The 13,288-nt window shown below is 37.8% G+C and overlaps 1 protein-coding gene across 1 annotated transcript in view; it reads left to right on the top strand.

Moving 5' to 3' along the window:
• Positions 1–8,397: 8,397 nt before the first annotated feature.
• LOC112250449 (guanylate-binding protein 1) overlaps positions 8,398–13,288 on the top strand; it is a 32,431-nt gene continuing 27,540 nt past the window's right edge. The window contains exons 1-2 of the mRNA XM_024420602.2: positions 8,398–8,499; positions 10,308–10,525. Of these exons, the coding sequence (XP_024276370.1) occupies positions 10,330–10,525 (196 nt within the window). The 5' untranslated portion in view covers positions 8,398–8,499; positions 10,308–10,329. The remainder of the gene's footprint in view (positions 8,500–10,307; positions 10,526–13,288) is intronic.

Here is a 13,288-nt window from a genome sequence, read left to right as displayed (position 1 = left end):
CCTTTGGGTTGCTATACATTTACATTATACACCTACCCATCCACCCTGACCAACCAACCTACTTTCAATTTTGCATTATGTAACCATCTGTCTGATGTTACCATACCATACCAAGCATAACATATTATATTAATTTGAGTGTCCGTATTTACATTTACTATGCTACGTCTAGTCTATGAGACCAGGCTGCTGAGCCAGAAGGGGGCGTTAGGTGAGTTATTTCAAAAATTAGGTAGACCTACTTCATTCAGAACATAAAATGCATTACAGGCCTCGGGCTGATGTACCATGCACAGAGAATAGTTTCCGGTAAAAACAGATACTATTACTATCTGTATAGTATTGCACCATATGTAAAGCAAGGCTAAAAAGGTGCATCTTAAGATCTTTCTTAAAAATGTCTACAGTTACCTAGGCCCTTAGGTCCTTCGGCAGGCTTTTCCAAAGGCCAGGACCACCATCGTGGCTGAATACAGCCTCACCAAACATTTTGGTTCTGACTTTTGGAACAACTAAAAGGTCAGTGCCAGAGGATCTGACGGACCGACCAGGCACATATTTAGGTGCAAGGCCAGGAACTGCTTTAAAAATCATTAAAGCAAATGTAAAATCCATTATCAGATTGAAAGAAGACGGGAGAAAAGTTGCTGTTTCATCAGGTTTGTTCTTCCTTCAAATGATATAGTGTATTGTACCTACCTAACACAGCAGCCATCAACAATACATTAAAATACACATCCATAAAAAGGGATTGTTCTGAAAATAGCTGCTGTCACTTCATAAAGGACTTTTAACAACTTCCCCTCCCATTATAATATGGAACATTATTGAAATAATATAATTAAGTGTATCTTTAAGTAAGGAACAAAAAGATGATTAAGTAAGGAACAAAAAGATGATTATACTTACTAAACAGGATGAAAACATAATCATGCATTTATACTCCAGAAGGATGCATCAGATTTACCATGGACATTGGAGAATGACCTTTGACCTCCTGTTTATTGTTGTAGTAAATCTAGTACACCCAGTGTGTTCTATTACAGACTACTGATTGTAAATTGCTCTGGATAAGAGTGTCTGCTACTAAATTACCAACATGTAAATGATTGTATATACATCCTATGACAGTGCCATCTCCTAGCACAATGAGATGTCTGTGCAGAAACAGTCGAAATCTAAAGTGTGACGAGCGCTGGATGTACAATCATTTGAAAATAGACACAACTTTCGTGAATCATGTATCTAAGGTAAGGGCTCTATTCAATCTGTAAAGCTGAAGCTTAAAGATTCTGGGATAGAAATGTAAAGGGAATTTCAGATTGAACCTACATATGCAGTGTTTACCGTGAATGCAGTCTCCGCTGAAGCAGGAACATTACCTTTAAAGCTGCAATCTGTAACTTTTTGGGTGACCCCACCAAATTCACATAGAAATGTGAGTTATAGATCTGTCATTCTCATTGACAGCAAGTCTAAGAAGCTGTAGATATATTCTATGTGTGCTATTTCTATGCTTCCTATTCTTAAGTTTTATTGTTGTATCTTTTACTTTTGGTTTTGTAGGGGAGAACCAGCAGGAAAGTACACTTAGTTTTTTTTACTAATTACTCAGAGATACTGTAGATAGAGATAGAGTGTCACACCCTGACCATAGTTTGCTTTGTATGTTTCTATGTTTTGGTTGGTCAGGGTGTGAGCTGAGTGGGCATTCTATGTTACATGTCTAGTTTGTCTAGTTCTATGTTTGGCCTGATATGGTTCTCCAATCAGAGGCAGGTGTTCATCATTGTCTCTGATTGGGAACCATATTTAGGTAGCCTGTTTGGTGTTGGGTTTTGTCGGTGATTGTCCTTGTTCTGTCTCTGTGTTACTTTGCACCAGTATTAGGCTGTTTCGGTTTTCGTGTTACGTTTTTGTATTTGATTCGTGTTTACTTTGTTTCATTAAACATGGATTGCAATAGCCACGCCGCATTTTGGTCTGACTCTCCTTTGCCTACAGAAAACCGTTACATAGAGACACCATATTTTATGACAAACAACTTATACATGTCCTCTACCATTAGCAAATGTAATTTAATTTCTAGGGTAAATGAGTTGTAATCAAATAGACCGAGAACAGAACGAGCGCAACCTTACTTTTGTGCCTGCAGGCAGGGTGGGAGTAACAGCTGATGAGAAGTGCACAATACCTTATCTCCACGTTTCTGGTTTGTAATGCTCATTACTTTCAACAAATGTTCTATCAGCCATAATTTCATGTTTGTGTCGATTTGAAAAATGAATGCTGGTTAATTAATGGTTAACAATTTATGAAAATGAACCATTCATCAACATTGCAATGTTGCACAACCACAATATTTAGCTTTAAAATATTAATCTGACTGAATTGGATCACATAATAGCTGTATTAAAGATGCACTATGCAGATATCACTCCTCCTTTCCTGTTGCTAAAAATCAAATAGTTTGCCTAATTTCAGTTTGTGACAAAACAAACAAGTATAGTGTAGAGAATACTTGTACTGTCTGAACTGTTGTGAAATATGCTTTCCATGACCAAAAATGTTTTATTTTCAGCTGGTGTACAAAACGAAAGTAAAAGACAAAATTAAAAATTAAACTTAAGAACAGGAAACAGAAATAGTGCACGTAGAATACATCTACCACTAGACTGGCGTTCAATGAGAATGACAGATCTATAACACAAATTTCTATATGAATTTGGCCTGGTCGCCCAAAAAGGTACTAATTGCAGATTTAACCATCATTTTGTCATCTCAGTTTAATGAGAATGTAGTAGAAGACGGTTTCCCCCATTTTCAATTACTGTTCGTACCAATCAGTGTGCTTCAGCTGTCCTTGTAATGCACGCTCCTCGTGTCTTGATAGATTAAACACCTTAATTCTCTTTACAAATGGCAAGCTCATCACATTTCCATGGCTTGACCTAAGGTAATTGACCACCAGAATCATGAAGATATATTTAGTTTTGTACCACTAACCTGTCGATTTAAAGCTCAATTGATTAAGGGATAATTCTTATGTCATATCATTTTCTAACATCCAGTCACTTGTTGATATTTTGCTAACATTATAAAAGCAATATGAACTAGAGGAGACAATGGCCTGTGCTTAACTGTTTTAAAATGTTATTCCAGGTCATCAGTTTACATTTTGTTACTTTGGTCCCACCCGTCTCTCCTGTAACTTCTCCCAGGCTAACACCCAACATTAGCTAGCATGATACTTGAAACCTATGCTCTCATTTAGTCAATAGATGGGTTAAAAAAAATACATACATTTGGAACCTTAAACAACTCAACACAACTTTACAACCGAAAAACACTTCTGGGTCCGTTACTTTACTTACATCGCTCAAAACCTATTTTTTTCAAAACCTAACCTAACTCAGTGAAACTTGGTTAGACTGGGCTGTTGTTTTTGTTTTTGTTTTTTCATCCTCAACATTAGGAAAGTGCTGACTTCGCCACGTCTTTCTAGATTCTGTGCTATCTGAGAAACACCAGCTTCAAACAGCTGAAAATTCTACATTTTTGCTTATGAAAAATATATTTCACAGGAGTACAAGATGGTACAATGATTCTCTACACAATAACTACTTGTTTTGTCACATAAACTTAAATTATTCAAACTATTTAAATTTTAGCAACCAGGAAATAGTGGAGTGATTTCTACATATTGCACCTTTACATTTCAATCACACTGTAAAGCTGAACTTCAGTGATGCGGATTGAATAGAGCCCCACGTCTCATTATGAAGGTCTTTTACTTGATCTCTACTTATAGTCATATATTCATTTCATAAGATTATCTATTAACGCTCCAGCCACTATTCATCCTAATATGACTGTAACTCTATTTTTCCCAAGCTCAGGGTAATTCTATTAAGCATTTTTCATATCAACGTAGGGAGGAGACTATCTGGGCCAAGTAAGTCTTATCCATTAGCTGTGTCCATTAAATTAAATCTTAGCTGTGAAACATTGTGACTTTAAAAAGTGTAGCGGTGCATCAGATTACATCATTTATTACCATTTATATGTCTTTCTATTCATTTGCTTTTTTACATGACAACTAGTCATTGTCTAAACAAAGACCTTCAGGAACAATGTGATGGTAAGTAGCATAGGCTTACAAAAAGCACCTGCTCATCTGATGGAACACAAACGTTGTAAATAGTCGTAATAATATGCACTGTAATATTTACTCCTATTCTGTGAATGATGGAGATGGAGCGCAAATATTTACCTGTCCAACTCATGTTATCCATATATTGTTTGAGTCCCATTCATGGGTTATGAAATGGAAAATAATCCCTTTCAATCTGCCCCTAACCCCCCCCCTTCCAATCAGGTCACAAGTTAACAAAATGGATCAAACTTTGTCAAACACTGTCATGGCAAAGATAATTCAGTTTCATGGAACTATCACCTAGCAACTCATCCAGGTAAATAAGAGATATCTGTTTCAGAATCCACAAAAGAGGAGATGCAGCTTTTGTCTCATTGAACCATGGGCTGGTGGGCATGAATCTGTGCGTTAGAGCATTAGAGTACTAAAAAGGCCAATGATGCAAGAGGTTATTAAACTGAATGCCAAATGGTTCCATAATCAAAACAGAGTGTGCTCTTGACTAATCAAATGACCTAAGATTCAGTGGGACAGATTACCTAAATACAGATAGTGACCCAACTTTTTATTAAAACATTTTTACCAAGGAAATACATAAGATTTAAACTCATAATGAGTTTAGAGTCTGTGTAGTGGGCAGTAATATTTGACATGTGTACATACAGTATATACGATATTATATATACCTCTAATGTGACTCGTAATAAGACTAAGCAGTTAGCCTATTAAAATGTTTATCTGACTCCATAAAGATAATTAAAATATACACGCAAGCATTAGACAATGAGTTGACATAAACTAGCAAGAATTTCTCTGAGAATGGTCTATATCAAAGGCCGATATTTAATTAACATTGTACAATGAATGGATACACATACAATGCATAAAGCTTCAGTTACAGGCATTAACAAGCATTACAAGGCATTATTTCAAGTATATAGATTAAATTTACAGGGCAAAGCATGAACAAACAGATGCCTACTAGGCCAGAGGCCTAGAAGCCTACGAAATTATAATTGATCATACAACCTTCCTCCATGGACTGGATACAGGATAAGAGAGAGAACAAAGGCATTTCATTCCTTTTATAACAAATGAAGGTATAACTTTTCAACCCAAAACCAAACACCATTGACCAATCAAACAATACCAAGTTTACAGTAACCTTAACACTCCCAGACCCAATCTCGACGTGATGTTGCAGCATTGAAATCAGTGGAGGATGCTGAGGGGAAGACGGCTCATAATAATGGCAGAAACGGAGTAAATGGAATGGCATCAAACACATGGAAACTATGTGTTTGATGTATTTGATACCATTCCACCAATTCCGCTCCAGCCATCACTACGAGCCCATTCTCCCCAATTAAGGTGCCACCAACCTCCTGTGATTGAAATGCTTGTGTGGGGAATGAGACCGAAGTAAATAAGACAATTCCTAAGAGGACCATAAAACCTTTTTGCATATAGTAATTCAGACTTCACCCTGTACAGACACAAGTAACCAGAGATCAAATCAAATTTTATTGGTCACATACACGTGTTTAGCAGATGTTATTGCGGGTGTAGCGAAATGCTTGTGTTTCTAGCTCCGACATTTCAGTAATATCTAACAAGTAATATCTGTCAATTTCACAACATATGCCCAATACACACAAAGCTAAGTAGAGGAATGGTATTACGAATATATAAATACATGTACGAGCAATGTCAGAGTGGCAGGTCATACATCCATTTAGATAGCATCAGAGTTATCCTCAGTGAACTAGTTTCAGATAGATACCAGACATGGATAATATAGTACTATTCTATCACTCATTCTATAGTCCTCTGGATACTATAGCAGAGATACATTTTAGCCCATCAGAGGGGGATGAGCTGACTGGTCCTTTGGCATTGTCCTTTGTTCCTGGACCGTTTCCCATGCAACTCCAGGTGTCAGAGGGCACATACATTAAATCTGTCTGTCTGTCCCTCCTTTTTATTCCCTTTGCTTTTTACCTACCCCATCTCTCTTCTTCCTATTCCCTCTCTCACCACTCTCTGGCTAAGACTAGAGGCCTACTTAATTCAGATGCCTTTTTATGGTGCCCATAAATCAACAATAGGGCCATCGCCTGATACTGCTCTGCTGGACCCTATTCATTCATCACAACCTTTCCCCAGATTATGCAGTTAGTGCAGGGGTGTAATAAACACTATTGAACCAAGGCCACCTTCAGCAAACAGTCACTACTCTCACTTTATTTTGTGGATATGTTTGGATTTAACCGATTCATTTTATTGTGTAGGTGACTTTATGGGTGGTGCTACTTTACCAGACTACTGAACATGACCTGGATTGGATGGCTCATGTGTTTAAAGGAACATGTGACACAGTGGTACAAGCCACTCTCATGAAATGTCCATTTGAATCACTTTCATCTTGTCTGATTCTGTCAAAATGCATACCCTCACACGTTCTCAACAAGCTCCCTTCAGACGAAGGGTACTTGTATTCTCCTGAAGGTGTTTACAGAGCACTAACAATCAGGACAAGACACCTAAAAAACATAGCAGTGCAAACCCGGAACTTTTCATAACCCATGCCCCATATATCTTTGTACTCTCTCTTCCTCATGTACTAGCACTTTACAGACCACTAGATGCACCATGAAGTGTAATCAAAATGATACACTATATTTGTATATCCTGTATCTATATAGTGTAGGCTACTTATATGTCCTTGTTTTTACTGTCTGACGTTGGTTGGCCTGTCTGTAACATTGTTGAATATCATAGCAGAATAAAATAGTAGCCTGCTTTATCAGTCCATTATAGGCTACAATGACAATGGAATCTAGTCCATTGAGATATATAATAACTAGTCAATTCTATTTTCAGTTTCAGTTTATTCCAACAGAATTTGCAGACCATGGGCTAGATTCAATCTGTAGCCCGGAAGATCCACGTTTTATCGCGATTGAAATGTATAGGTAACTTCAAATTTTTTGGTTACTACATGATTCCGAATGTGTTATTTCATAGTTTTGATATAGAAAATAGTAAAAAATAAAGAAAAAACATTGAATGAGTAGGTGTTCTAAAACTTTTGACTGGTAGTGTAGATCAACGTTTTTTCTGTTATCGAATCAACATTATATCAGCCTTTTTCAATGCAACAAACCAAAACAAATCTAACTTTGCCAGATTGAGTCTGCAATTTTGTTGCAGGCAGAGCCAGAGTGCAACGTAGTAAAATCATATTGCGGGGGACGAGTGGATGTTCAATAACTTCAATCACTAGTAGGTAATACACATGATTGAGGAATACTACAGTGTGTAGTATTGTATGCTACAGTTTTCTACAGTGAGTACTACACATGATAGAGGGATACTACAGGGTGTAGTATTCTACAGTATATTGCAAAATTATATTGTAAGTACTACACATGATCAAGGGATTATACATGGTGTAGTATAATATTCTACAGTATACCACAGTTTACTACAGTATACTGCAAAATTCTATAGTAAGTAGTACACATGTTTAAAGGATACTACAGTGTGTAGTATCGTATGCTACATTTTACTACAGAATTATACAGTAAGTACTACACATGACCGAAGGATACTACAGTGTGTGGTATAGTATTCTACAGTATACTCCGCAATTCTATAGTAAGTACTACACATGATCAAGGGATACTAAAGTGTATAGTATTGTGTTCTACAGTTCACTAAAGAATTCTATAGTAAGTACTGTAATATTCTGTAGTAAACTGTAGTACGTTTTATGTGGGGTGGCCTGATCAATATAAGTGGGACCATTTGAAATCGCAAAACTTGTGCAGCACACTGTACACAATCACCCTCTGGGCCACCATAATCACAACGTTGTTCAGTACAGTACCTGGATTATTTTTCACAAACACAAAATACAATTAATTCAACCAAATTACAGTAAAGGCTTCTCCTTCACATGAACAGAAAGCTACTTGCACAGTATAAGTTAAGGTTTGTTCCACAGGTAGAGATAAACACTACAAATCAGTGCTTAAATGAAAACATCTGATATTTGATGATGTGCTCTGCTACCTGGTTGGACTTTATATTGTAAAACTGAAAGAGAAACTGTAGCAACCACAATGCAATAACAAGATGCATCTTCTTCTGGAACATATTGATTAAGGGGGGGTTTCCTGAACAGATGTCAGTCCATTACTGTGGGCCAGGAAACCACCCCATGTGCTTTCTTGGAAACGTGAGAGTTTCAGTTTCAATATTTCAAGCTTTGTATTGTAGCCAACAGAACTCTGAACAACAAGCATACTGCACAGCTGAAGCTAAGCTCTGGTCTACAGGTAAGATCTTCTTCACTTCATTTATTTGTAATTATTTATTTGAAAAATATTAGATCCTAGATATGACCTCATGTTAGGTCATGTACAATGCATCAGTGACAATATGTACTTTGCAGTGATTTGATGTATTATTGCAACATTGTAATTTCTTCATCTCGGCTCCGGGTCTAACTTCAGGAGGACATTTTGTGTGAGCATAAATTTGTCCAGAGTTATCAAAAATAACCATCATATTTCAAATAAATGGGGAGGCATATTATAATATTGCAAGTTCCAAATACTTCAACTCAGAATTGTATTTACAGGGCCTTCAGAAAGTATTCACACACCTTGACTTTTTCCACATTTTGTTGTGTTACAAAGTGGGATTAAAATGCATTTAATTGTAGTTTTTGGTCAACGATCTACACAAAATACTCTGTAATGTCAATATGAGAAAAAAAAGTTTTTAAAGCAAAATGCTAATATAGTATCTTTATAAGAGAAGTATTCAACCCGAGTCAATCAATATATGTTAGAATCACAATTGGCAGTCATTACAGCTGTGAGTTCTTCTGGGTAGGTTTCTAAGAGCTTTTCTTAACTGACTTGCCTAGTTAAATAAAGATTAAATAAATAATCTTTTAAAAAAGACCACCATTTTCAGGTCTTGCCATAGATTTTCATGCAGATTTAAGTCAGACCTGTAACTTGACCACTCAGGAACATTCACTATCTTCTTGGTAAGCAACTCCAGTGTAGATTTGGCCTTGTTTTTTTAGGTTATTATCCTGCTGAAAGGTGAATTCATCTCCCAGTGTCTGGTGCAAGGCACACAGAACCAGGTTTTCCTCTAGGATTTTGCCTGTGCTTAGCTCCATTCCATGTATTTTTTATCCTGAAAAAACTCCCCAGTCCTTAACCATTACAAGCATACCCATAACATGATGCAACCTCCACAATGCTTAAAATAATGGAGAGTGGTACTCAGTAATGTGTTGTATTGGATTTGCCCCAACATAAAACTTTGTATTCAGGACAAAAAGTTATTTGCTTTGCCACATTTCCTGTAGTATTACTTTAGTGCCTTGTTGCAAAGAGTGTGCATGTTTTGGAATATTTTTTATTCCGTACAGGCCAAAATGTAATGAATAACTTCACCATTCTCAAAGGGATATTCAATATCTGCTTTTTTTTAAACTCATCTATCAATATGTTTCCTTCTTTGCAAGGCATTGGAAAACCTCCCTGGTATTTGTGGTTGAAGCTGTATTTGAAATTCACTGCTTGACTGAGTGATCTTACAGATAATTGTATGTGTGGGGTACATAGTAATTAATCATAGTCATAGTCAAAAATCATGTTAAACACTATTATTGCACACAGAGGGGTGTCCATGCAACTTACTATGTGACATGTTAAGCAAGGTTTTACCCCTTAACCTATTTAGTCTTGCCATACCAAAGGGGTTAAATACTTATTGACTTAAACTTTTTATTTTTAGTTAAGAAAAAAATAAACATCATTCCACTTTGACATTATGGGGTATTGTTGATTCCTATGGGGTGTTATTCAATCTCAATTTAATCAAATGTAAATTCAGGCAGTAACACAACAAAATGTGGAAAAAGTCAAGGGGTGTGGAAAAAGTCAAGGGGTGTGAATACTTTCAGAAGGCACTGTACCAGTATGATAAGGCATACCAGCATACTAAATCACACATCCTGTATTACTGCACTGGGAGAATGTTGTATTTGTCTGATCCCCAAACAAAATAAAGGCCGTTTATTTGTTGTGTTTATATTGTTATTTGTTTGTGTCTTTGCCAGTGTGTTTCTATAGGACAAAGTAATGGCAGGCCAAACGGTGTCCATGAAGGGGCCAGTGTGTCTAATTGAGAACGACAGTGACGGGAAACTGTGTGTGGTCCGCAGCGCACTGGAAACCCTGAGCCAGATTGAGCAGCATGTGGTAGTGGTGGCAGTGGTCGGCCTGTACCGCACCGGCAAGTCATACCTCATGAACAAACTGGCTGGGACGAACAAAGGTGGGCACATTAATTATTACCTTAATTTATTACCTAATACAATATATTATTCTACGCTGATAGTAGGCCTGGTTAGTGATTATTAGGGTCTGACAGTCTACAGTATATAGCACATTTCCTTAGATGCCTCAGAATGTACTGTAGAGGCTCTGCTTGCCAGTTCTTACGCACAGGAATTTGAAACTCTACAACTGCTCCATCAGGATCGACATATGCTTTCTAAAATCAACATTGATTTTGTTTTGCTGACAACACTCTCAAATCCGACCCCATAATAAGGTTGTAAGACATTTAGGGGTATTAGGTTCCCCAAATACAACACATACAGTAGCTACTGATATTCTCTAGGTTGCAAACGTAATAAAATGGTGGTCCGATAGTCCAGGATTATGAGGAAAAACATTAAGATCCACAACATTTATTCCATGGGACAAAACTAGGTCCAGAGTATGACTGCGACAGTGAGTAGGTCCAGAGACATGTTGGACAGGACCCACTGAGTCGATGATGGCTCCGAATGCCTTTTGGAGTGGGTCTGTGGACTTTTCCACGTGAATATTAAAGTCACCAAAAATGAGAATATTATCTACTATGACTACAAGGTATGATAGGAATTCAGGGAACTCAATGAGGAACGCTGTATATGGCCCAGGAGGCCTGTAAACAGTAGCTATAAAAAGTGATTGAGTAGGCTGCATAGATTTCATGACTAGAAGTTCAAAAGACGAAAATGTCATTTTTGGGTTGGGGGTAAATTGAAATTTGCTATTTTAAATGTTAGCAACACCTCCGCCTTTGCGGGATGCACGGGGGATATGGTCACTAGTGTAACAAGGAGGCGAGGCCTCATTTAACACAATAAATTCATCAGGCTTAAGCCATGTTTCAGTCAGGCCAATCACATCAAGATAATGATCAGTGATTAGTTCATTGCCTTTGAAGTAAGGGATCTAACATTAAGTAGCCCTATTTTGAGATGTGAGGTATCACAATCTCTTTCAATAATGACAGGAATGGAGGAGGTCTTTATCCTAGTGAGATTGCTAAGGCGAACACCTCCATATTTAATTTTGCCCAACCCAGGTCGAGGCACAGTCTCAATGGGGATAGCTGAGCTGACTACACTGACTGTGCTAGTGGCAGACTCCACTAAGCTGGCAGGCTGGCTAACAGCCTGCTGCCTGGCCTGCACCCTATTTCATTGTGGAGCTAGAGGAGTTAGAGCCCTGTCTATGTTGGTAGATAAGATGATAGCACACCTCCAGCTAGGATGCAGTCCGTCAGTCCTCAGCAGGCCAGGCTTGGTCCTGTTTGTGGGTGAGTCCCAGAAAGAGGGCCAATTATCTATCTTTTGGGAGGGGCAGAAAACAGTTTTCAACCAGCGATTGAGTTGTGAGACTCTGCTGTAGAGCTCATCACTCCCCCTATCTGGGAGGGGACCCAGAGACAATTACTAGATGCCGACACATCTTTCTAGCTTATTTACACGCTGAAGCTATGTTGCGCTTGGTGAACTCTGACTGTTTCATCCTAACATCGTTGGTGCCGACGTGGATAACAATATCTCTATACTCTCTACACTCGGCAGTTTTAGCTTTAGCCAACACCATCTTCAGATTAGCCTTAATAAATCCTGTTGTAACTACCCATCCCGGATCCGGGAGCGTAATCATCATCTGACACTAATTAGCATAACGCAACGGACATAAATATTACTAGAAAATATTCAGATTCATGAAATCAGAAGTGAAATATATTGAAACACAGCTTAGCCTTTTTTTAATCACCCTGTCATCTCAGATTTTGAAAATATGCTTTACAGACAAAGCAAGACAAACATTTGTGTAAGTTTATCGATAGCCTAGCATAGCATTTTGCCTAGCTAGCAGCAGGCAACCTGGTCACGAAAATCAGAAAAGCAATCAAATTAAATCATTTACCTTTGATGAGCTTCGGATGTTTTCACTCACGAGACTCCCAGTTAGATAGCAAAGGTTCCTTTTTTCCAAAAATATTATTTTTGTAGGCGAAATAGCTCTGTTTGTTCTTCACGTTTGACTGAGAAATCGACCGGAAATTGCGGTCACGAAAATGCCGAAAAATATTCCAAATTACCTCCATAATATCGACAGAAACATGGCAAATGTTGTTTATAATCATTCCTCAAGGTGTTTTTCAAATATCTATTCGATAATATATCCACCGGGACAATTGGCTTTTCAGTAGGACCGAGAGGAAAAATGGCTACCTCTGTATTTTACGCAAGAATCACTCTGAGAGCCATCAGGTGAACACTTACGCAATATAGTCGCTTACGCTCATTCTTCAACATAAATGCGTGAAACTACGTCAAAATGCTGTAGACACCTTGGGGAATACAAAGAAAAAGGAATCTGGTTGATAGCCCATTCACTGCTCAATAGGGACGCATCGGAACGCAGAGCTTTCAAAACATGAGTCACTTCCGGATTGGATTTTTCTCAGGCTTTCGACAGCAATATCAATTCTGTTATACTCAAAGACAATATTTTTACAGTTTTGGAAACTTTAGAGTGTTTTCTATCCTAAGCTGTCAATTATATGCATATTCTAGCGTCTTGTCCTGACAAAATAGTCTGTTTACTTTTGGAACGTTATTTTTCCAAAAATGAAAATACTGCCCCCTAGTTACAAGAAGTTTTTAACGTCGGTAGCCCTGCCCCCTGGTAAACAGTGTATGATCGCTGGATGATTCATTTTTAGTCTAATACTGCGGGTCATTTC

The sequence above is a fragment of the Oncorhynchus tshawytscha genome, linkage group LG05 (genome assembly GCF_018296145.1).
Source record: "Oncorhynchus tshawytscha isolate Ot180627B linkage group LG05, Otsh_v2.0, whole genome shotgun sequence".
Taxonomy (NCBI): domain Eukaryota; kingdom Metazoa; phylum Chordata; class Actinopteri; order Salmoniformes; family Salmonidae; genus Oncorhynchus; species Oncorhynchus tshawytscha.
The sequence above is the reverse complement of the archived record's forward strand: the minus strand, read 5'-3'. Positions and strand labels throughout refer to the sequence as shown.